Below are 25,466 nucleotides of genomic sequence, written 5' to 3' on the forward strand. Positions count from 1 at the left end.
CCTCTGCCCCACCACACCACGTGGCGTCTGGGCTGTGGAGGTCATGCTTGTATGAGAGACTGAGGAACTTCTTTTCTGCACTACATATTTGTATGGGGTATTCCCCTTCCTCCACAGGCACCATATGGCTGGCAGGCTAGCCTCTGCCACCAAGCCACATGCCTAGCCCCGACCCCACCCCATCACGTGCTGGCTGTGCAGTGTGGACCATGCTTCCAAATAGCAGAATGTTCTGGCTTGCATGGGGTGAATGCTTTTGCACTTTACATTTTCCGGGGCTTGCTGAGTACTGCAGGGCTGGTCCTCCTAGTGGCAAAGATTTTCAAGATCTGACTGGCCCTTGTAGAGTAACGTATGTGTGTTTGGAGGGGGGTGGCTCCTCCATCAGGAAATACTTTCAGGGGCTGTTGCTGAGGGGATGGCACCCCCCTGCTGGTGACAAAAGTTTTCAGGGCCTGGCTGGACCCTGTGAGGCAAAATGCACCAGGAGAATGGCTAATAAACTTGCGCCAGTCCTGTCCACCTGGTCAGCGCTTATGCCCCAACCCTGTATGCCACACCAGAAGTAAAAGACAAGTTCTACGACATGCTTAGTGCTGCTGTAGCACAAATACCTGCTCGTGAACAACTGTACATCTTGGGTGACTTCAATGCAAGAGTTGGAGCTGATTGGGCCTCATGGCCTTCCTGCTTAGGACACTTCGGTGTGGGAAAAATGAATGACAATGGACAGCATCTCCTTGAACTGTGCACGTACCACAATCTGTGCATCACAAACACATTCTTCCGAACAAAGCCACAGCACAGAGTGTCGTGGAGACACACACGCTTGAAGCACTGGCATCAACTAGATGTGGTCATCACTAGGCGTAATAACCTCGAAAACGTCCTTCTGACACGCAGCTATCATAGTGCTGACTGTGATACAGATCACTCGCTAGTTTGCTCCAAGCTCAAGCTGAGACCCAAGAAGCTGTACTGCTCTAAACCTGCTGGAAGGCCCCGCATTGATGCCAGAAAGACGGCAAACTCGGAGAAAGCTGAAAAGTTCAGAGAGACCCTCCAGGAAAATCTGCGCAGCGGCCTGGGGGCGTCGATGCGACATCCAAATGGCAACATCTGAGGGATACAGTTTACAACACGGCCTTGTTGGTGTTTGGAAGAAGAGCTAGAAACACGAACGACTGGTTCGAAGCTAACTCCGATGAGATGATTCCAGGCATTGAAAAGAAGCGCACTGCACTCCTGAAGTACAAATGCTCACCGAGCCAGAGTACCCAGCAAGCACTTAGAGAGGCCAGAAGAACAGTACAGCAGACAGCCAGGCGCTGTGCAAACAACCACTGGCTCCAGCTACGCAGCAGCATTCAGACCTGTGCTGACTTTGGTAATCTCAGAGGAATGTACGAGGGTATGAAGAAGGTATTAGGACCCACCCAGAACAAGATGGCACCTCTGAAATCCAAATCTGGTGAAGTCATCGCTGACAAAGCCAAACAGATGGAGCGCTGGGTTGAGCACTACTCCGAGCTGTACTCACGCGAGAATGTTGTGGTTGATGCAGCCCTCTATGCTGTCAAGCTCCTACCAGTAATGGACGAACTGGATCAAGAACCGACTTTGGATGAACTGAAGAGAGCCATCTACAGCATTGCAGCAGGAAAGGCTCCTGGTCAGGATGGTATACCACCAGAGGTAATCAAATGTGCCGCGGACACACTCCTGGAACCCCTACATGAGCTACTGTGCCTGTGCTGGAAAGAGGGTGAGGTTCCACAGGATATGCGCGACGCTAACATTGTAACGTTGTATAAGAACAAAGGAGACAGAAGCGACTGCAACAACTACCGTGGAATCTCCCTCCTAAGCGTCACTGGTAAACTGTTCACTTGCGTCATCCTTGGCAGACTCCAGAAGATTGCTGAGAGGGTGTACCCCAAATCGCAGTGCAGATTCCGCACAGAGAAGTCTACCATTGACATGGTCTTCTCTCTAAGGCAGCTGCAGGAGAAGTGCAGGGAGCAGAGAAAGCCACTCTACATAGCCTTCATCGACTTGACCAAGGCTTTTGACTTGGTCAGCAGGGATGGTCTGTTCAAACTGCTCCACAAGATAGGCTGTCCTCCACGGTTACTGAAGATGATCCAGTCATTCCACGAAAACATGAGAGGGACCATCCAATATGACGGTGCATTATCGGATGCTTTCAGAATCAGGAGCAGCGTCAAACAAGGATGCGTGCTTGCTCCAACATTGTTTGGGATCTTCTTTGCACTCCTCCTGAAGCATGCCTTTGGATCTTCAACAGAGGGCATCTTGCTGCACACAAGATCTGATGGGAAACTGTTTAACCTTGCAAGGCTGAAAGCTAAGTCTAAGGTGCGAGAAGTCCTCATCAGAGACATTCTGTTCGCAGACGATGCTGCTGTAGTGTCTCACACAGAAGACCAGCTTCAAAAACTGCTGGATCGGTTCTCCAAAGCGTGCAAGGACTTTGGGCTTACCATCAGCCTAAAGAAGACGAACGTACTCGGTCAGGATGTTGCTGAATCCCCATCAATCAGCATTGACAACTATACCTTAGAGGTTGTCCACGAGTTCGTTTACCTCAGGTCCACCATCACTGACACCCTGTCGTTGGACACTGAGCTAAATAGGAGGATCGGAAAAGCAGCCACAACTCTGTCCAGACTCAGCAAGAGAGTGTGGAATAACAACAAGCTGTACACTCACACCAAAATGCAAGTCTATAGAGCCTGCATCCTCAGCACCCTCCTTTATGGCAGCGAGACTTGGACCCTGTATGCCCGCCAGGAAAAGAGGCTGAACATCTTCCACTTGCGCTGCCTCAGGCGCATCCTTGGAATATCATGGAAGGACAGAGTGACCAACACCACCGTCGTCAAGCAAGCTGGAATCCCAACCATGCACACCCTCCTCAGGCAGCGTTGACTCCGCTGGCTTGGCCACATCCACAGGATGAACGATTGAAGGATTCCAAAAGACATCCTGTATGGTGAGCTAGCCTCTGGCAAAAGACCTCCCGGACGCCCCCAGTTGCGTTTCAAAGATGTCTGCAAGAGAGACCTCAGAGAGGTAGACATCAAGCTGGACAACTGGGAAGATCTAGCAGACGACCGCAGCAGATGGAGGCAGGGATTACACAAGGGCCTTTGGAAGGGCGAGTGAAGATCAGACAGCTAGCAGAGGAGAAGCGAGCGCACAGAAAGCACAATAAGGACTTGCCAGACACCCACTACATCTGCAAGAGATGCAGCAAGGACTGTCACTCTCGTGTGGGTCTTTATAGTCACAACAGACGCTGTAAATGAAGTCCTCAATTGAAACTTTAAAGGGCGCGATCCATAGTCTATGCAGACTGAAGGATGCCTACTACTATGTCATATCAACAGGAGCCCCAGCTAGTGTGGACATAGCCTAAGTGCCTTGCATTTGTTACTGTATTTGTCCTTTCAACACCCTTGTGTGTGGAGGAGTGGGGAGGAATGAAGGGAAATACTGTTACAGACGTTTTACAGATTGAGAAACTAAAAGACTTTTAGGTCACACAGGAAATATGTGGTGGATTAAGTTACCGCATCAAGATGTCCTGGGTTCCAGTCTGGTGCCACTGGACCATACTGTTTCTCTAAATTCTTATGCACTTGAGTTTTACTTCAGACATCTGGAAAGAAAGCACATTATGAGCAGTAGAACACAATTAAGTGGCTAAATGAGTTACTTATGCTCTATTTATGTAGGACCCAGGTACATTTCACCTGTGCAGGTGGCAGTTTGAACCTTTGTTGTAATATTTTGCACTATCTGCACATAGTCGTGTCCACATGCAAAGAAGAGTGCAGATTACACACACTGAGATTTTGCTACTATTTAAAGTCCTCTGTATTCGAAGAAGTGACTAAGTAAAAATGGTATTCCGGGGTTTTGTATTTGTTGTGTCTTGGTGGCTATGTATCCTGTCTGCTCCAGTTACAAGTAAAAAGATGCTTTTCCTACCTGACAACACTGGGATCTGAAAGTCAAACAGTATTTTCAAGTTTACAGCACCTTCAGTAATAAAGACTTAGAACTGAATTGACAACTAATTTCATGGTGTGAGCCTGGAATAGACTCCAACTCATTCTCTTGACATTGTGTTTGCTCTGCTGGGTTTACAAACTTACTTTTGTCATTAAGTTTCCAGTTATCCAGAAGGGCAAATTCAACCCTTTCCTGAATAGCTGCCGAGAGCTTTTTGGCAGTACAGGTGATGAAGCTATGCTACTTGATGTAAAGCTGGATTTCAGGAAACGTAAGAACAACCATACTGGATCAGACCAAAGGTCCATCCAGCCCAGTAGCCTGTCTGCCGACAGTGGCCAGTGCCAGGTGCCCCAGAAGGGGTGGACCAAAGACAATGATCAAGCAATTTGTCTCCTGCCATCCATCTCCAGCCTCTGACAATCAGAGGTCAGGGATACCATTCCTACAGTTGGCTAATAGCCTTTTATGGACCTAACCTCAGATTAGAGGGTTGTAACCCTTGACACTATGGAGTGTTTTTCCATAGGGCTGTGTCTACACTTGCATCCTCTTTCAAAAGAGGCATGCAAATAAGGGGAATTGAAAATGCAAATGAGGTGCATATTTACATATCTAGCACCTTAATTGCATATTCTTCTTTCAAAAGAAGAAAAGCAGTGCAGACATGGGAAGAAGGGTTCCCATTTTTTGGGGGAAGAAGGGTTCTTTCGAAGATGGGGTTTACTTTTGAAAGAGCTGTGTCTACACTGCTCTTCTTTCAAAAGGGAACATGCAAATGAGGTGTTAGATATGTAAATCTGCACCTCATTTGCAATTTTGATTTCCCTCATTTGCATGCCTCTTTTTAAAGAGGAATGCAAGCATAGACATGGCCGACATGTGCCCAGCAAAACAGCACATTGGGTTAAGTGCAGGTATTACATAAAGTTCCCTGATCTCATAAATCAGGTTAAAAAAACAAACTCCTTCCACAGCAAGTCCCTGGAATTAGTAGACTAAAAAGCTTCAACTCCCTACATCTCTATATCAATTCACCAAAAAAGAAAAACATGTTACCATAGTTTTTTAAGAAATTGATTCCAACAGTCATCCCTGATGTCCGCCTCAGAAGTAAAGGACTATGCAAACTAAGCAGAGTAGGTTTGCATTTGTATATTTTTCAGGGTAGGGCCTGGCTGCTCTCTATACCTCTCTCCCTCTGGATCACCTCCCTGGGTCAAATAATAATACGTGTATGCGGGGTTAATTTCACAAATGATGTTTTCACTTTTGCAGGGAATAAGAAAATAATCCGGAGAGGTTTTGTGGGGTGTCTCAGTGATGTGTTTTTGAAAAAAACGCACAATCCCTATGAACATTGGGAACCGTTAAAATGGCAGGATGCTGAACAGCAAAACAATGTCTATCACATTTGGGAAGGCTGTCCCACTGCCCTTATGGAAGGAGCACGTTTTCTTGGCAAAGGTAAAATTATATATTACATAGTGGACCAATAAATATTCAAATTGAATAAAGTATCACACCTGTATTTCATTTGTTCTCTTTTTAAACATACTTTTACTTATACTTTGTTATTTTCAGTGGGAATAAGGCTTAGCTGCTATGTTTACAAGCACAATTCATGCCCACTGAATGAATTACATTTAGCAACAAGTGCGGCTGCCTGCAATACACACACATTAACTATAAAGAGCTGTTTTGCAGGTGCTGATAGTGCCTGCGAAAGGAGAGGGCATACCTTCTGAATGTTAACATACAACACTGTGATGCGTCCATGGAACATTCTGATGTAAACCTCACAATGAAGTATTAGGTTGCTGCACCATGTTTCCTTTGTGGATGTTATGCTCCATATTATGATGAATTGGCATATAAGGCTGAAGGACACTGTTCTAGAACATAAATGCAGCCTGCTCTGTCAGAATTCTATAAATGACTGTGAAAAGCAGTATCTTTCCTTTTGATTTATTTATTTTAAAAACTTGTGTGTTGTTTTGTCTTTCAAGGGTTCCTGGAACTCCATTCAGATATTTTTCCTGGTGGACTCGACTTTGAAATATCCTTTAAGTTTCGAACAGACCAACTGAATGGATTACTTCTGTTTGTTTACAACAAGGAAGGGCCAGATTACCTTGCAGTATGTTCAGAAGTGAATTATTACAAATATTTTTTTTCAGATAACTTGTATGAGATTTTCTTGTTGTCCTGTCTTTCTCTATTTATTTTTTCAAAACATATAATCTTATATGTTCACCAAATGCCAATTAGTGCAATATGTTAAAATGTACAGAACAAGGGTTGAAAGGGAAGAAGGCATAACAAATGTATATATTTTAAACAAGAAAAATCAGTATGTCACCTACACTGCAACATTTCCTGCTGGATTTTAAGCAATTAGAATGTGAGTGATAGAAAACACCTATATTATGTCATCCAGTCCATGCCCTTGACAATGTGGGATTATTTTTTGTACATTCACTTTACAAGAACTTTATCCAGCTCAGTTCAACTATCTCAAGTTACAAGTGTTTTCTCACTTCCCTAAAGAAACTTTTCCACCCCCTAATAGAGTATCATAATCAGGAGTTTTCTTATCAGCAATAATTTTCCATTTTAATAGGAATAGAAGAATTGCAACACTAGATTAGACTAATGGGCCACTTTAGTTCATTATCCTATCTCTGACAGTGGCCTATATCAGATGATTCAGGGGAAGATGTGAGGAAAAAACTTGCACCTGCCTAGAGAAAAATTTTCTTCCTAACCTCCATTAACTGATTTATGCTGTGAATCATTACATCTCTTTCAAATCTTTTTTATTTTTAATTTAGTCCTTTGATCGTGTTAAACTCTTCAATTCTACAGATGCATTGAGTTCATTGATATAGGCATATGTATAGGACCTGTGTATCTTGAAGTTTTGCAAGTTGTTGACCATGATAGCTATTGAGCTATGTGTGCAGACGTTGCATCTGTTGTACTGGCAGGGTCTCGCATCACTTTGAGTTTGAGCTTTCTTCTTCTGATGAGCTTGGAGAGTTCGGAGGAATTTCTTGAGGGCCAGAAGAGGGGTTCAGGAAACATTTTTTTCAGGATTCGTCTCCATCTTATATGGGTTGTAGCTGGCTCTCACATGTTCCATTGAGGTGTGGTAGATGAAATCTTGGGGTATGCAGTTGGAGTCCATCACTACACATCTGACTGAACTCTCAGGAAATAAGAAGAGAAAATACACCATATCACCTGTGGATGAACACTTCTGAGAAAGAGATCACTTGATATCTGACCTATCAGTGCTGATCCTCAAAGGAAACATGCACAACCCTTTTGAAAGACTAGCCCTCGAGCTTAAATTCATAAGTCTGTTAGACAATAAAATCATGGAATGAATACAGACACTGGATTTATGGTTTATTGCAACAATTTATAAACTACTAACTCCCACCACCACCTCCACTCCTAACCTCCCTATGACTGGAAAGGTGTTAATGGACCACTTCACCTTGAATGATGCCTTGAAATATGTCATCTGCTTCTTCTAAACCATCTACCTTGTCATCTATTTATTCTAAAATATGTGTAATCTACTCATTCTTATTAAACTTTTCTTCTAGCTGTGACACTCCCACGCCTCATCTATATTAGTGCTTAATTTGATCTTGCTCAGGGGTGTTAACCAATGTTCCCTCTAAGTTTTTTTTTTCATCCACGTACAGAATAACTTTTGTTAGGTACACTGAGGCATATATGAATGTGCAGCAGTAGCAGAAACAGAAAACCTAGTGGTGAGTACTAATCATCTGGGTGGCATATGAATCTCTCCTGAGTGGCCGCAGAGGTGCACAACTTGCAAGGTAGTGGTGTAATTTACATGGACTTAATGCAATGTCTATGCCACGCAAAGCTGGTTAGAGATGCTCTCCCACCGACTTAGCTCTTTGAAGTGAGATAATTATGTCACCAGCAGAGTGCACTCCAGTAGGCATAGCATACTTTCAACACAGATGCCACAGTGTTGATCACAGCAGTGCCGATGTATTGCAGAAGTGAATAAGGAGCTGTGTGTGGCTTGAAAGCTTGTTGGTTCAATGAAAGGTATTACCTCACCCCGCTTGTTTCTCTAATATCCTAGCACCAACATGGCTACAGCAATGCTGCATACATCATCTATGCCATCAGTTGTTACTTAACTTACCTCTGTGTTTTTAAACTTTAACTCTTTCCTCTTTAAAGTTCTGTTATAAATTATGAAACGGCAACAAATGCACTTTGTGTTGATTTTTAGGGTAATTTTAGTTTAAAACTAAAATAACTAAAGGGACTTAGTCCCAGTTTTAAAATTAATCTTGGGCCTTATGTGTACCAGTTTCACCTGACAATTTTTGTTACTTTGCCTCTACATCTTCGTAACTTTAAGTGCATTTTAATTTTTTGCTTTTTTGAAAAAAACCTGCAGAAACAGAAAATAATGAGTATCTGACTATAAAGAGGAAACAATGACCATACAAAAAGTGCTGTCAAATACACAAAGTAAGCAAAGAAAAAAATAATTTCACCTTCAAAAGTCAATTTCCTTTTTTAGTCAGTTTAGGTGTTGCAACCAAGCTGGTTATTACAGCACTGAAATGTGTGGTTGGTCATACTTCCCTGTCTCCATTAGCAGTTTTCATTTCACCTCATCCACTCACGTCCAGGAGTGTTGTGTGAAGAGGTACATTTTCTCGTTCCTTTCAGTCTGCTGTTGCAAACACACATATGTCTGAAGTGTTCTCTGTGTAGTTAAGCTCTCTCATTCACACACACACACACACACACACACACACACACACACACACACACACACTGTGTAGAAGAGAGGTTTATAGAATGCTGTTCATAAATTATGATGTTGTCATTGAGAGCCTTGATCAAAACAAATTTGCACTGAAAAATAGGTTAGAAGTCACACTACTTTTCCAGGGAACCATTTTAGGTACAATGTGATCTGAATGAAGGAGAGTCAGGAATAACGTATCACCTCTCATGCTAGGGTTTCTGTATTGAACAGATCTATAGCTGGGCACGTACATGGCATGATAACATGAAGTTCCTTTGCTTTTTCTATGTGGTCTTCACCCTATGGATCACCATTTATTTTGTTGTGTTTACTTTCAGCAAGCTCTTTTCCTAAGCAAACTATAGCAGATGCAGTTTTTAATAGCAGGTAGAGTTCAAATCCCATTGCAAAAAGGGGTATGCTGTGTTTTAGTGGCTATTGTGCCAACCAGAAAAATGTGTGGGTAACATTACTCAGGGATGAGGTGGGGCTCAGGCTCACTCCTTTCATTCTTAATATGGTGTAAGAATTTTCTCTAAGCTACCCAGTCAACCTATCTGTCTTTCTTCTGAAAGCCATACTTACATTGAGAACAAAGAAACGGTATAAACTGTATACCTAAGGCTTGGCTTTAGTACATTATGGCTACGTCTACACGTGAAGCCTACATCGAAGTAGCCTATTTCGATGTGGCGACATCGAAATAGGTTATTTCGATGAATAGCTTCTACACGTCCTCCAGGGCCGGCAACGTCGATGTTCAACTTCGACGTTGCGCAGCCCAACATCAAAATAGGCGCAGCGAGGGAACGTCTACACGCCAAAGTAGCACACATCGAAATAGGGATGCCAGGCACAGCTGCAGACAGGGTCACAGGGCGGACTAGCGCTTCCGGGGCAACAGCTAGCTGCTCCCTTAAAGGGCCCCTCCCGGACACACTCAGCCTGCACAGCACGCGGTCTGAGGAGCCATAGGCACACAGACCCCGGGCGCCGCAGTCATGGACCCCCAGCAGCAGCAGCAGCAGCAGCAGCTAGAGGTCCACCCAGCCCTCCCGGCAGGAGCAGGGCTTGCCCTGACCCATGCCATGCGGGAGGCAGCTGAGCACCTCCTTGCCCCAGGGGAGGAGATGCCCCCAGGGCAGCAGGGCTCAACCCCTACCCCTGCAGCACCCCGCTCCACCCCCCGCCTCACACGCCAGCGGCTGTGGAGCTACCCCACCAGCACCGACTGGTGGGAGCGGCTGGTGCTTGGGGAGTGGGACGACGACCACTGGCTCAGGAACTTCAGGATGAGCCGGCAGACATTCCTGGAGCTGTGCCAGTGGCTCACCCCCGCACTCAGGCACCAGGACACTGCCATGCGGCGTGCCCTCACAGTGGAGAAACGGGTCGGCATCGCTGTCTGGAAGCTGGCCACTCCCGACAGCTGCCGATCTGTGGGCCAGCAGTTTGGTGTCGGAAAGGCCACCGTCGGGGCTGTCTTCATGGAGGTAAGCGAACCCATGGGGGGAGGCCAGGGCAGGGGGGCCAGAGCAGGGCAGGGCAGGGCAGGGCAGGGCCACGCACACCCTGCTCACCCCTCATTGGTGCCGTCCCATGTGCTTTCTCTGCAGGTTGTGCGTGCCATCAACGCCATGCTCCTGCACAGGCTCGTGAGGCTGGGGGACCCAGATGCCACCATCGCCGCCTTTGCCACCCTGGGCTTCCCCAACTGCTTCGGGGCTCTGGATGGGACTCACATCCCCATCCGCGCCCCGCATCACAGTGGCGGACAATACCTCAATCGAAAGGGCTACCATTCTGTCGTCCTGAAGGCCTTGGTGGAGAGCCGGGGACGTTTCCAGGACATTTACGTGGGCTGGCCTGGCAGCACCCACGACGCCCGGGTTTTCCGGAACTCAGGCCTGTGCCGCCGGCTGGAGGCGGGGACCTACATCCCCCAGCGGGAGATCCCTCTGGGGGACACCACCATGCCCCTCTGCATCATCGCAGATGCGGCCTACCCCCTCCGGCCGTGGCTCATGCACCCCTACACGGGCCATCTCTCCGCTAGCCAGGAGCGCTTCAACGAGCGCCTGAACCACGTGCGCCAGGTGGTGGAGCGCTCATTTGGCCGCCTGAAGGGACGCTGGAGATGTCTCCTGACCCGCCTGGATGCGGGCCCCAACAACATCCCCCAGATTGTGGGTGCCTGCTGCGCCCTGCACAATTTGGTGGAGAGCAAGGGGGAGACCTTTCTCCAGGGCTGGGCTGCGGAGGCCGGCAGGGCACACGTCCAGCCACCTGCTGCCCCAGTCGGCAGGTGGACCCTGAGGGGACCCGGGTCCGGGAGGCCCTGCGGGCCCACTTCGACAAACAGGCCGTGGGGTGAACTCTGCCCAGGCCCCCTACTGCCCGCCCCTTCCTCCCCCACACTCTTGCCCCAACGCCCACACCATGGAGCACCCCACCGCCCCCCTCTCCCACTTGTCCTGGACAAATGACAGCACGCACTTGTGGCTGAACATAATTTTTTTTTTTCCTTGCCGAAACTTATTTTTTTCTTTCAGAAATTTTTTGTTTTTGATGTAAATAAATATATGTGAACCACAAACAGAAAACAACGAGGTACAAACGTTCAAGAAAAGCAATATGTACAAAAATAAAACAATCCAAAGAAACAACTGTCTGCCATAAATAATAAAAAGAAAACCAGGGAGGATAAAGGGGAGAACTATTTACATGGAGGGGACGGGGCAAACGGGGGGACCAAAAAAACAGTGTCCAACTATATACAAGGGGGGGGGGCCACGTCCCGGGCCCCTCACCCCTATAGCCCGGCACTGGGCGTGGCCGGCCGGGAGCCCCGCTGAGCTTGCAGCCTGGTCCGTGGCTGGGTGGGAGCGGGCTGGACCGGAAGGTATGGGGGCCGGCGAGTGTCAGGTGGCTCCAGGGGTCCCTCGGCGCTCTGGCCCTCGGCGGTGGGTGGCGGGGCGACGGCGGACGGGACGGTGACGGGCGGAGCAGCTGGTGGTGGGGCTGCAGGAGCAGGCAGGGCGGGCAATGGTTCGGCCGGCGCGGCATGGGGGGGCCAGGTAGTCCACCAGGCGGTTAAATGTCTGCATGTAGGCCCCCCATGCCTCCTGGCGCCAGGCCAGCGCCCGCTCCTGCAGCTGGAGGTGCTGCTCCGCGACCTACAGCTGCCGACTGAGGATGGCCAGCAGCTGGGGGTCCGTCGCCGTCGGCGGTTGCAGGCGCGGGGTCCGCCGTCTAGCCCACTGTGGGGCCGGTCGGTCCTCGGCCGAGGGGCTGCCCTGGAGCGATGGTCCCGGAGGGCTCTCCGGGACGACTGACGCCTCGCCGGCGCTCTCTTCCGGTCCTTGTGATGGTGCAGGACACAGGAGAGGAGGGGGGGAAGAAGAAAGGAGACATGCGTTAGTGTGGGCCCCGAGCCGTGGCCTTTGTCCCCCCAGCCCTGTGCTGCAGGTTCCCCATCCCCGTCCCCGGGAGATGCTGCTGTGATGGATGGGGTTCAGGGGTCCCCCTGCCCTGCACCCCGTCCCCTGGTGGGAGCGACTCTCACTTCACCCCGCAGGGTCTGAGAGAAGGAGAGGTTTCTTAGGCCACAGATGCCCAGTTTCTGGCAGGAGTGACAGCACCAGCTGTCGGAAGAGACAGTCCTTCCAACCCGTCGTGGGGCGAAGACCCCAAGGGGGGCCCCTCTGGGATGCAGCTTTCCCCCTCCTCAGGCTGGCTGCCTACCAGCTCTCCCTTCCCCTAGCCTCTACCTGTGGCCCCCGCCCTCGCCCCCCAATTCCAAGCCAGCTCGGCTCCTCCTTCCTGTTGGTTCAGGGCAGAGGTGTCACCTGCCAGCTGTAGCGCCAGGATCCTCCTTTGGCCCTGGGAGCTCTTCGGCTCTTGTGGCTCATATGTAGCCTGAGTCTCCCTTTGGCACTCCCCCCACTCCATCACATGCTGCTGCTGCGGGGTGTCCCACCCCCTCCTCCCGGGGGGCCCTCGAGGTTCCGCTCCCCCCTGGCCCGGGGATGGGGCATGGCACTGTCATGCGGGGTGCGGGGGGGCACGGGCTGATGGCTGCAGTGCTGTGAGGGCCATGTCCTTGGGGCCATGGCCATGTGAGCATGTGGGGGGCCCTGGACACATATCTCTTACCCCCGCCCCTCAAGCCCAGGGGTGTCCACCAGAGAGGGGTACCTACCTGTCGGTCCGCTCCCACGGTCCGGAGATCCCCGGGGGTCGGAGGCCCTGCTGCTGCTCCGGGATGGCAGGAGGAGGATCTGCAGGCTGGATTCTGCGGAGGAGGAGCCCCACCCCCCCTCCTCCTCCTCCTCCTGCCGCGATGTCCCGGGGGTGGCCTCCGGGGGGGGCCCCCGGGGTGCGGGGCTTGCCTCCGGGGTGGACTCCGGCTGCAGGGCCTGCTGGGGCTCGTCAGCCGAGGTGTCAAGGGTGGCCGGAGGGGAGGAGGTGTGCCAGGGGCCCAGGATGTCCCTGAGCTCCCTGTAAAAGGGGCAAGTGATGGGGGCAGCCCCAGATCGGCTGGCCGCATCCCGGGCCCGGGAGTAACCCTGCCGCAGCTCCTTCACCTTACTCCTGACGTGGTCAGGAGTGCGGGCAGGGTGACCCCGGGCAGCCAGGCCGTCGGCCAGCCGAGTGAACGCATCCACGTTCCGCCTCTTGCTCCCCATTACCTGGAGCACCTCCTCCTCGCTCCAGAGCCCCAGCAGGTCCCGCAGCTTGGCCTCCGTCCAGGAGGGGCCCCGCTGCCGCTTCCCAGCCTGGCTGCCCCTCTGGCTGGGCTGTGAGCCCTGGCTCCCCTTGGGGGGGGGGTCCCCTGGGGGCGCTGGGGGGGCTGCCGGGCAGCCATCGCAGCTGGCTGGGTCGCTGAGGGTGGTGCAGGCTGGCCGCGTGTGCAGGCTGCCGCCTGCACGATCCCTCAGCTTCCTGCAGAGGCAGGGAGGGGGAGGGGACCTTTAAGGGGCCACTCCACGTGGCCACCAGTGTGCTGAGGGGCTGGAGACAGCGTCTCTCAACCCCCCAGCTGATGGCCGCCATGGAGGACCCGGCAATTTCGACGTTGCGGGACGCGGATCGTCTACACGGTCCCTACTTCGACGTTGAACGTCGAAGTAGGGCGCTATTCCTATCCCCTCATGGGGTTAGCAACTTCGACGTCTCGCCGCCTAACGTCGAAGTTAACTTCGAAATAGCGCCCGACGCGTGTAGCTGCAATGGGCGCTATTTCGAAGTTAGTGCCGCTACTTTGAAGTAGTGTGCACGTGTAGACACAGCTTATGAGACCCAAACAGTTCAGACTGTCACTGTATCTATTCCTAGCCACAGCTGGGCATTCCAAATGTCATGCCATTTCAGCACAAAGAATAAAGAAATGGATTACACAACATGTTGTGTTACCAACTAGATGCTGTACTTCTCCCACTGAATGTCAGGTCTCCTTCCACCACAGAGCAAACATTCTCTATCTGCTTTCAGGAATGTGCTAATGTCAGAAATCTGCATGACACCAACATGGAGTGATTACTTTTGCTCAGCTCTGTAACCATACCTTAAGGCTAAGTCAAAGGCCAAGTTCAGGAGAGCAGTATCTCAGTCACTGTTTGACTGATGTAACTAAAACTCTTCATTCCCACCATCTCGAGGGTTTACTGCTTTCTGGCTGCCTTCAGGCGGTTTCATACTGGCAAATACTCAAAAATGAAAGAACTGTAACTGTGGTTCTATGCTGTAGTCAGTGTGGATTCCGTGACCCGTCCGGGGCTCTTGTCTTCATTGATCAGAACTTGAAGTTGTGACAGAAATAAGGAAGTATCATGGCTGCTCCACCCTTTCTGTTCTGGAACTGCAAAGAGGCACTGGGGGCCTTTTTAGCCTTAACTGACAAAGCTGTTCAAGAACCCCAGAACTTATGTGGTCTTAGGCACCAACAGTGGGATTCCCACTGACTGTAGCATCTTGAAGATCCATATTTACCATATCTGAGGTTAATATTGTGTGGACATTTGGAATAATTGTTACTACAGTGAAATCAAAATATAAACACTTCAGTGTGAGATATCATTGGTATTCTCTGTTTCTCAAAAATATGGAATGCTTTCCCATAAGAATGTTGTGTGTGTATTTAATTTACCATTCTTATTTCACTTAAGATGTTGGCATGGAAAATGAAATGCATTTTCTGAAGGCTTATCCTTGGGGTTTTTTTTGGTCACACCTACCACTTTTGACATTATTAGTGTTCTGTACTAGCCAATTTGGAATCTCAAAACATGCTTGCTGGTGCATTCCAGATAATCAGGATAAATAATTTTGCAGTAAAGCATATGGAAATCTTACTTCTATCATGAAAATTAGGTAAAATGTATCAATATTTCAAACTGGATACATTATTTGAAAAATACATATTGAAACAATTATTTTAGGCATGGAAACCAATAAGGATGAAATACAGAATCAATATGTTATTGTACAAATTTGAAGTTGAATTCACTGGATAATTAAAAAGAGCTTAATCAGATCTGACATTTAATTTTCTTATTGTCATGTCACATTTTTCCAAAAATTAAATTGACAGAAGAAAATGGTGCTTTGTCATATTCAAAAAAAGTAAAACAGGAGCAGTCATACTTCCAGCTGTTCTTTTCTTTTCAGCCGGTTATGCAGCTGTTGATACTGAAATCCTAAATAGGTTTCAAAAAGTAGATTTTTTTTTTGGTTACATGTCAAATTGTGTCATTGGTTGATATGAACTAACTTACTACAGTTATGTCCTATGTTAGCAATTGTATTGACATTACTATTTCTTGAAGGAAAAAACGTATTTGTACCCTTGCTTCAGTTAAATGTCTTAAATGTCTGTAATGTGTTGACCTTCTCCCACAGTATGCTGCCTGTCATTTTTGAAAGCTTTTTTTTTTTTTTTATTTTAAAATTCAGGCTGAGCTCAAGAATGGAATTCTGAGCTTCCTGTTAAACGCCGGCACTGTTCTTACACAAGTGGATCTCTGGGTGGGCCTGTCCTATTGTGATGGAGAGTGGAAGAAAGTAATTGTGAAAAGGGAAGGCTCAGTAGTTTCTGCAAGTATGAATGAATTGACAGAGCGTGTTTTGGAACCCAGCATTCAGCAATTGAAAGTGAACTCTCCAGTCTACATAGGAGGAATCCCCGCTGAGCTACAGAGCTTCTATAAAGAAGTAGGATTAGAGCAAGGTAAGGAAATCCAAGGAAAATCCAGTATTGACAGAACTGGTGTTAGTAATTCTGTGGACAGCTGTCTTCACACTGAGTTGGTACTAAATATATGCACTAACACAGTACTATAGGGTATTCAGGTCTAAAAAGGAAGTACAGTTGTTCTCCCTGCAGTTAACATTGTCCCATATTTTTGTTAAACTTCACAGCTGTCCACCCCATCTACAAAACAGTTCTTCCTGTTCAGAGCTGTCAGCTTAGGCCATGTCGATAGCACTTTTACTGGTATAATTTATGTTGATTAGGGGTGTGAAGAAATGTGTATAAGGATAGTCAACAAAAACTCACCAAGGGCAAGTCATGCCTGACCAACTTCATTACCTTCTATGATGAGATAACTGGCTCTGTAGATATGGGTGAAGTGGTGGACGTGATATACCTTAACTTCAACAAAGCTTTTATACAGTCTTCTGCAGCATTCATGCCAGCAAGTATGGCTTGGAAAAAAGGACTATAAGGTAGAGATCTTTGGGTTCAATGTGTAGTGATCAGTGGTTCAATGTCTTGTTGGCAGCCAGTATCAATCTGAGTTCACTGGCAACTGGCAAGAGCTGGTTAACCAGTAAGCATAATCATAAGCCTCATGTTTACTGGTATTCTACAGTTAATTATTTAACTTTTCTAGAATGGATTGCACCCTCAGCAAGCTTGCAGATTATACTAAGTTCAGGGAGAGGTAGATATGTTGGAGGTAGGATCTAGAGTGACCCAGACAAATTGGAGGACTGGGCAAAAAAGAAATCTGATGAGGTTCAATGAGTTAAAGTACAGAGTCCCATGAACTGTTGCTGGGGACTGACCATCTAAGTGGCAGCTCCCCAGAAAAGGATCTGGGGATTATAGTATACGAGAAGCTGTATCTGAATCAACCATGTGACTTGTTTTTGCCAAGAAGGCTAGTGACATATTGGGCTGCATTAGTAGGACCATAGCCAGCAGCATTTCCTTCTGTTCAGCACTGGTGAAGACTCACCTGGAGTATTTCATACACTTTCCTCCCCCGCTCCTTCTGCAACTACAGAAAGGAGGTAGAAAACTTGGAGAGAGTTCAGAGGAGGGTAATGAAAATGGTTCGTTTATAACTTGTGAGGAGAGGCTAAGGGGACTGGGCTTTTTTAGTCTGTGGAAGAGAAGAATGAGATGGGATTTGATAGCAGTCTAAAACTATCTGAAGGGGAGTTCCAAAGAGGATGGAGCTAAGCTATTACCTGGTGTGGCAGATGACAGAACAAGAAGCGATGGTCTCAGATTGCAGTTGGAACGGTCTAGACTAGGTATTGGGAAAAACTATTTCACGGGGAGCATGGTAAAGCATTGGAATGGATTACCTAGGAAGGTGGTGGAATCTCCAGCCACAGAGATCTTTAAGACCAGGCTTTAGAAAGCACTGGTTCAAATAATTTAGTTGGGGTTCATCTTGCTTTGAGCAGGGGTTGGACTAGATGACATTGATATCTCATCCTACCCTAATCTTTTGTGATTCTATGAACTGGATTAAAAATGAGTTATAGGGAACACTATCTCAATGACAAGGTGGAAGAACGGTCCAGCAGTTACCGTGCTAACCTGGGACCTGGGAGACCTGGATTCAATATGTTGTTTCACTTAAGACTTCCTATGTGACTTTGAGCTTGTCTGTATGAACATTTTGCTTCTGGTAATTAGGATGGGACTCTGCCACATTCTAAATGTCCATTGTGGACCCAGCTGAGGCACATTAGCCATTTGTTTCAAAGAAGACTAGATCAAAGTGGAGGGGATCCTCAAGGAATCCATTTTGGCGCACTTGGAAGAGGGGAAAGTGATCAAAAGTAGTCAACATGGATTCACCAAGGTCAAGTCATGCCTGACCAATTGAATTAGCTTCTTTGATGAGATAACTGGCTCTGTGGACATGGGGAAGTCAGTGGATGTGATATACTTTGACTTCAGCAAAGCTTTTGATAGTCTCCCACAACATTCTTGCCCATAAGTTAAGGAAGTATGGATTGGATCCATGGACTAAAAGATGGATATAAAGCTGGCTTGACAGTTGGGACCAATGGGTAGTGGTCACTGGCTCAGTATCTGGATGGAAGTTGGTTTTAAGTGAAGTGCCCCAAGACCGGGTTCTGGGGGCTGATGTTGTTCAACATCTTTATTAATGATCTGGATGAGGGACTGAATTGCACCCTCAGCAAGTTTGAGGATGACACTAAGCTAGGGGGAGAGGTAGATATGTTGAAAGGTAGAGATATGATCCAGAGTGACCTGTATAAATTGGAGTTTGGGGGCAAAAGAAATGTGATACGGTTCAACAAGGAGATGTGTAGAATCCTGCACTTGGGTGGAAGAATCCCAAGCATTTTTATAGGCAGGGGACTGACTGACTAAGCAGCAGTATAGCAGAAAAGGACCTAGAGATTATGGTGGTTGAAAGGCTGGGTATGAGTAAACAGTATGCCCTTGTAGCAAAGAAGGCTAATGGCATATTGGGGTGCATTAGGAGGAGCATTTCAAGCAGATCTAGAGAAGTTGTTGTTTCTCTCTATTCGGCATTGATGAGGCCACATATGGAATATTGTGTCCTGTTTTGCGCCCCCTGCTCCTCAGTATAGAAAAGGTGTGGATGTGTGGGAGCAGGTTCAGTGGAGGGCAATGAAAATGATTAAGGGGCTGGAACACATGACCTATGAGGAGGGGCTGAGGGATTTGGGCTTTTTTAGTTTGCAGAAGAGAAGACTGAGAGATGATTTAATATCAGCCTTCAACTTCCTGAAGGGGAGCTCTAAAGAGGATGGAGAGAAACTGTTCTGATTGGTGACAGATGGGAGAACAAGGAGTAATAATGTGAAGTTACAGAAGGAGAGAAGTAGGTTGCACATTAGGGAAAACTACTTCCCCGGGAGGGCGGTGAAGCACTAGAATGTGTTGCGTAGGGAGGTGGTGGAATCTCCATCCCTAGAGGTTTTTAAGCCCTGTCTCAACAAAGTCTTGGCTGGGATAACTTAGTTGGGGTTGATCCTGCTTGAAACAGGGGCCTGGACTTGATGATCTCCTGAGGTCCCTTCTAGCCCTATGATTCTGTGAAAGTACATTAACAGTTTGTTAATGCACATCAACAAGATCTGCAATGGACAGTTTAGTAAGGGATAGAGTTAGAACCCAGTTTTCTGTGAGCTACATTTTAGTATATAAACACCTTTAGGCTCTGTGTGCTTCCAAATAATAGCATGCGGGGAGAAGGTTGTTGTAAGAAAAACATATGAAGAATTATGAGCCATTCAGGTACCATGATAATATTAGTATCTTAGATAGAAAAATAGGATTTTCCCAAGAGTTATATAATAATTTATTGATGTATGAGAGATCGAGCAGTCTATTTTTTTCAATTTCTTGAGTTAATTTTCAAAATAATCAAGGTCTCTATTCCAGTTACCATATTATTATAAATATTTGTTGTCATTGCATATGCAGATCACAGTGCTTAGTGAGGCTGATAGCCAGTGTGGGCCCCAGGGCAAGGTAAAAGGGGGACCCACCTCCACACCCCTGGAAGGGGCAAGGCCTCTGGCAGTTAACCCTTAGCACTACTCTGATGGTGGTACTGCTCCCCACAGTGCCATGGGATTTCAAAGTCACTTAAGATTTTGCCAGTCAGTAATTGGGAGGTCTGGGGTTATGTTTTATAAAACGTTTGTGAATGTGGTATCATCTGTGCTCCAAATATGATCATCTGTGTTATTCTGGTATTTCCTCTATACTCAAATAGATTTGCTGTGTGTAGACTTTTCTGAGGGCAAGCGATTGAGGATATGGTGCACATTTATGAAATATCAGTGAAATGCAGGAGCTGACTGCAAACTTAAAATCAATACTAGGCACTGATTTTATGTTAACGCTTTTGAATATGTGGTCAGAGGAAGCAAAATAAAGATTTTTTTTTCGCAGAAGGGGGATGCTTAATAATAAGCATATATTGGTGTGTCAACACTGGAACATTTGGAATCCTTAACAGCACAACAGTAAAAGGGGGGCAAATAATTTCTCAAATGTAAATTGAAAGTTAACATTTACACCTAACTCCTCTTCTCACAGAAAATATAGCATTGCTAGGAATAAAAATGATTCTTAATTAAAGAGTGAAGCCCTTTATGTGATACTAATCCCTTACTATTTGCTAGGTTTCGGTGGTTGCATGAAGGATGTTAAATTTACACGAGGTGCTGTCGTTAACTTGGCATCTGTGTCCAGCAGTGCTGTCAGAGTCAATCTGGATGGATGCCTATCAACTGACAGTGCTGTTAACTGCAGGGGAAATGACTCCATCCTGGTGTACCGAGGCAAAGAGCAGAGTGTTTATGAGAGTGGTCTACAGCCATTTACAGGTTGGGCCTTAAATAAAATGCTACCTTCTTATTTCATTCTGTGTTAATGTCTTCTTGAGTTCAGTCTTTTTCTTTATTTTCTTTAAGAATACCTGTATAGAGTGATTGCCTCAAATGAAGGAGGATCTGTGTCTAGTGTTTGGAGCCATGGTCGGACAAGAGAATCAGGTAAACATAGTTTCCAAAAGTATCTGTTTTATATTTTATGAGTTATCTAATTGTAGGCTACTGGCAGGAGACAATTTCACCATGAGAAAGTTAATTAAATAGTAACAACGGCATAATATTTTAAGGGGAACCAAAATTTTATTGATAATTTGGATTAATAACATACCGATATTTTATAGGAGCTATAAAATACACAAATGGCATTTTCACAATACATTTCAAGGTGTTTTCTAATACACCATATTTATTATGAAAGTTCAAAGAGAGTTAAAAGGTTGTACTACTTTATCTTAGCATGAACATATCCTAACATTAGTTTCACAACCAGTTTATAGTGAAATATGCAAATCTAAACCTCTAGTCAAACTACACATGTCTTTTAGAAGGAAGGCATCTGGTAATGATTGTTAGAGTACAAGGCCACACAGGACTCTCAGAAAGCACTGCAAAGCTGAAATATTGTGCGTAGTTGGTATTACTGTTCAAGATGGGGCACATAGATGTATCTGTTCACACAAGAAGATTAACCTGTCCTTAAAATTCATGGGGGAAATTTGGAAGCACTTCCCATTTTGTACACATGGTTTGTTTATACCTTGCTGAGTTAATATTTTTCTGCAGATTTTTCATACTGTGAAATCTGTATTCATGAACTACTTTCACGATCAATAAGATCCAGATTATAGTTTAGCAATTCTACTGGTAAAAGGCGCTTAAACAGTATTGCTGTAGGATCTCCCCAAATATACTAAACTCTTCTTGAGGGAAAAAAAAAGTACTTACAATATAATTGCAGTACAAAGAGCCACTTCAAACATGCTCACCAGAGTAAATATTTGACTTGCAAATGCCTTGCTTATACAACTTAATGTCACCATTTTGTCTTCTACTCAGAAGAGAGTAAATACAGCCATTTTGTGAAATATCAGTTTTATCATAAATTTATATTTACAATCTGACCACAACACTGAGCAGCTACATGTTCCCAAGGGCTGGAAAATAATTGCACTATTTAATTATTTTTGAGTCAGTTTTGTTGTGTCCCTTATGAAAAGACCATCTGCTATCCTGTACCTTACCTTGCCCTGTGCTATATTTCAGAACTCATAAAATCAGTATATTGCTGTAGTATTGCCAGTAAGCTGAAGCTTCTCTAGTGGAGCCATAAGCATTCAAACACTTTTTACATTTAGGGTTCCAGGGCCCCTCATGCCTCCAACGCAGGTTGCATGTGTTTAATGAGTCAAAACAATAAGCTCACAAAAAAGGCATTTGCATGGAAGGCAAAGTGATCCTGGCTGATAGGACTTGAGAGTCCACATGTGTTTACAGCAAACTTGCCATCCACCATTATGCCACAGTGTTCCTTAAGCTTCTTCTTCTGTTAATCCCTTGTGCAGTCATCTGTGATTAAATTGTTAATGTCCAGACTTTTACTCAGTATAGCAATATCTAATAAATACTTAAAGATTATGGGAAATTGAATGAATTTTTGTTAGAAATTGTAGGTGTCAATGAGATTGCTTTTTCACTTGCTTGAAACAACGTTATTTTCTTTTTTTAAAAAAATCATCCGATGTGATTGGAGCAAAGGCCAATGTGAAAGGCCTTATAAAAGTTCAGTTTTTACTTCTGATGGGCGTAGGGAGTTATTTCTGTATGTCATGGAGTGATCTGCACCTTAAGGGCATGGAGTCTAATGTTCAGGCAGACTCCATCATTTGGCTTGGATGGCCCTTCATGAGTTTGAAAGGTACATTTATACATACAAGTTACCTGGGAGATACTAGAAGAGAAGAACAAGAAGTCTCGTGGCACCTTATAGACTAACAGATATTTTGGAGCATAAGCTTTTGTGGGCAAAGACCCGCTTCATCAGATGCATGAGTGGTGGTTGGGGGGGTTTCAGAGGGGAATTTAAAGAGCAGGTTCCCAGTAAAAGGGAGGACCAGAGCTGACAAAGTCTATTTAGCAAGGTGGAAATGGCCCAGTGTCAACAGCACTTATCAAAGGAAGGAAAAACAAGTTAGATCAGACAGGAGGATGTGAGCCCTTGTCAACATCTAATGGGGAGATATTCACACCCATAGCAGAGAAGCTGTCTTTGTAAGCTGCAAGCCACTCCCAGTCTCTGTTTAATCCATGGTTAATGGAGTCAAATTTGCAAATAAATTGCAGATCAGAGATTTCTCTCTCCATATGATTTTTGAAATATTTTTGTTTCAGGACTGCCACACTTAAATCTGCCACTGAGTGTCCAGGGAGATTGAAATCTTCTCCCACAGGCTTCTGTCCATTTCCATTCCTGATGTCTGATTTATGTTCATTTATTCCATTTATTTATTCTCATGCATCTGATGAAGTGGGTCTTTGCCCACAAAAGCTTATGCTCCAAACCATCTGTTAGTCTATAAGGTGCCACAAGACTTCTTGTTGTTCTCAAAGATACAGACTAACACGGCTACCTCTCTAGTACTAGAAGGGAAGAAGCAACTCTGGCAGTAAGAAATCCCATTACTACTTCTTTATAGACCTAGGGCCAAGGAGCTGCAAAAATGGGGTCAACGTGCATGCTGCCGAGCCCATTATAGCATGGCACAAACCCAAGAGAGGTTGTCAGAGGAAGATTCACATGCTTTGTATATTTAAATAAAGGGGGTCAGTTAAGGGAAAAGCTGGCTAGCCCACAACTCAGCTTCAGAGAGGTGAGCTGAGGAAATTGTTGGCTAAAGAGAGAGAGAGTGAGGCACTAACTAACATAGCCCAGTTTGAAAGAGGAGAGCTGGGTACTCCTCCCTAAAGAGAGACTGAAAAAGAGTAATATGGGGAGGGTTGTGGAAACACTGTTATAGGCAAAGGAAAGATGAGTCTTCTGAAGGGAGGAGCCAGAGACTGATGGTTGGACTGAACCTGAAATGATGAATGTTCCTGTTGGTATTGTAGTGAGCTCCTGCTGAAGTTTAAGGCTGTCATTGATAAATTCAACCCAAATAAAAGGTGTGTGCGTGTGTACACACGCTCACGTGTGTGTGCTTTTTAATACATATTTCTGTCTGGGGTCATTTCTAAGCCTATGACACTATGGCTGACTGAAAGCGCACAGAGATGACCTCCAAACTATTATGCCATATTTACATATGCTTTAAAATTTACTTAGAAACACTTGAATTTAGAAAACAGAACTGGACATTTTCAGAATTTGATCACATTTGTGATCTTTTGTAGTCATTGTACCTGAAAGATAAGTGTCAAATTCCTCTGCATCATAACAGTCTAATGATTTTACTTCATTCAGTTACATCATTATATAGCTTGAACCGGTTAGATGCCTAGAATCCACCTCCTTTTTTTGAGTGATGTTGAAACACATTTGATACATTAAATGTTTTTGGAAAACCTGAACTAGACAAGAAAGAATATTAGGTAGATGGAGTTTTGATGGTTTTGAAATATAGCTTAAACTGAATGGCTCAAGATGTGCAGTCATATTAAATCAATGCTAAAAAGTTACAACTCTAATAAATTGTATTTATGCTAATGGTTCAGTCTGATTTACTGCAGCCATTAAAAGTGAAGAATAGGGGCAATAGTCTTCTCAGAACTGCCATTTTCTCTATTTTCTATTTTATCCTTCTGCAGTCCCAGAAAATGTGCCAACTCCCTCAAGTATTCACAGCATAAACGGTTACAGCATTGACGTGACTTGGGACAAACCTGCTGGGGTCATAGGTGTAATTGAGAAGTACATTTTGAAAGCATACAATGAGGATGGTCCCAGTGTACCCATCATCAGTGTTGAGTTTGCTGACACTACTACGCTCACAGGTAAATGTTGCTAACCACCAGTTTGAAGGGAGATGTAATAAAACAAGATGTATATAACTTATTTTGTCAAGCTGAAAAATATTAGTTGGGTACTGCATAATATATCCATCTTCTCGTCTAAATGTCCTAAATAATGTAGTGTAGCGTGTGTATATGTACAAATATTGATTTACTTCCAGTGCACTTACAAATGAAATGTAGCTCAAAAGCAGAAAGGTATTTTTATTCAACTCCATTTTTGCCATTTTATTCCCATTGTGGCATTCTGTGTTTATCTGTCTGTCCTTAGTGATTTTTCTTTCTCCCTCATCCTGCCGTCCCGGTTCCCTCAGGGGTTGATCTTGCCTGGTACTGCAATCCTTTGAACACTTCAGAAACCAGAGTTACCCTGATGATTTTGGGGAGACTACTTGTATGCGTAAAGTTAAGCATGTATTAAGTGCTTTGGTGAATTGGGCTGGAGCATCTGCACTTTGCAGGATGAGCCATTACTGGCTGAAGGGTGGGGTTTATTTTAGGTTTGTTTTTTTGTTTTTGTTTTTGCTAGTTACAGGAATTATCTTCAAAAAAGGAGTGCGGGGCTCAAGCAATATTAGCAGATGTGAATGATTTTGGTTTTAGTTTCTATAGGCTGGGGCTCATCTCGGCAACTTCTAAAAGGGCTGCTGGTTTGGATGTGGAGCCAGACTCTGGAATCTTTTCTGCTACAAAATGATCACGGAAGACTTGGGAACCATCTGGAGCTGTCTAGCTGTTTTTCCCTCTGCCAGTAGAATTCCCTCTCTCGGTTTACTCTCTCCCTAGTTTTATATGTTGGAGGCTTGGTCCTGCCTGTGAGCCCAGTTCCTCAGCTGGCTGAAAAAAGAGTACACAACAAGTGATGCGCTGAACTTTGAGGCCTGTCAGGACTCAGGAGGGCCATAGTAAAAAAAAAAAAAATAAAATTCCAGAGTGTAAAGAATTAGATTTGTTTAAA

The 25,466-nt window shown here is 45.6% G+C and overlaps 1 protein-coding gene across 1 annotated transcript in view; it reads left to right on the forward strand.

Annotated features, from left to right (window-relative positions):
- USH2A (usherin) overlaps positions 1-25,466 on the forward strand; it is a 581,084-nt gene that overhangs the window by 203,421 nt on the left and 352,197 nt on the right. Inside the window, exons 24-29 of the mRNA XM_074989966.1 lie at positions 5,320-5,508; positions 6,051-6,181; positions 15,815-16,088; positions 20,294-20,497; positions 20,585-20,665; positions 24,305-24,490. Coding sequence (XP_074846067.1) covers positions 5,320-5,508; positions 6,051-6,181; positions 15,815-16,088; positions 20,294-20,497; positions 20,585-20,665; positions 24,305-24,490 — 1,065 coding nt within the window. The remainder of the gene's footprint in view (positions 1-5,319; positions 5,509-6,050; positions 6,182-15,814; positions 16,089-20,293; positions 20,498-20,584; positions 20,666-24,304; positions 24,491-25,466) is intronic.

The sequence above is a fragment of the Carettochelys insculpta genome, chromosome 3 (assembly GCF_033958435.1).
Source record: "Carettochelys insculpta isolate YL-2023 chromosome 3, ASM3395843v1, whole genome shotgun sequence".
Classification (NCBI taxonomy): Eukaryota; Metazoa; Chordata; order Testudines; family Carettochelyidae; genus Carettochelys; species Carettochelys insculpta.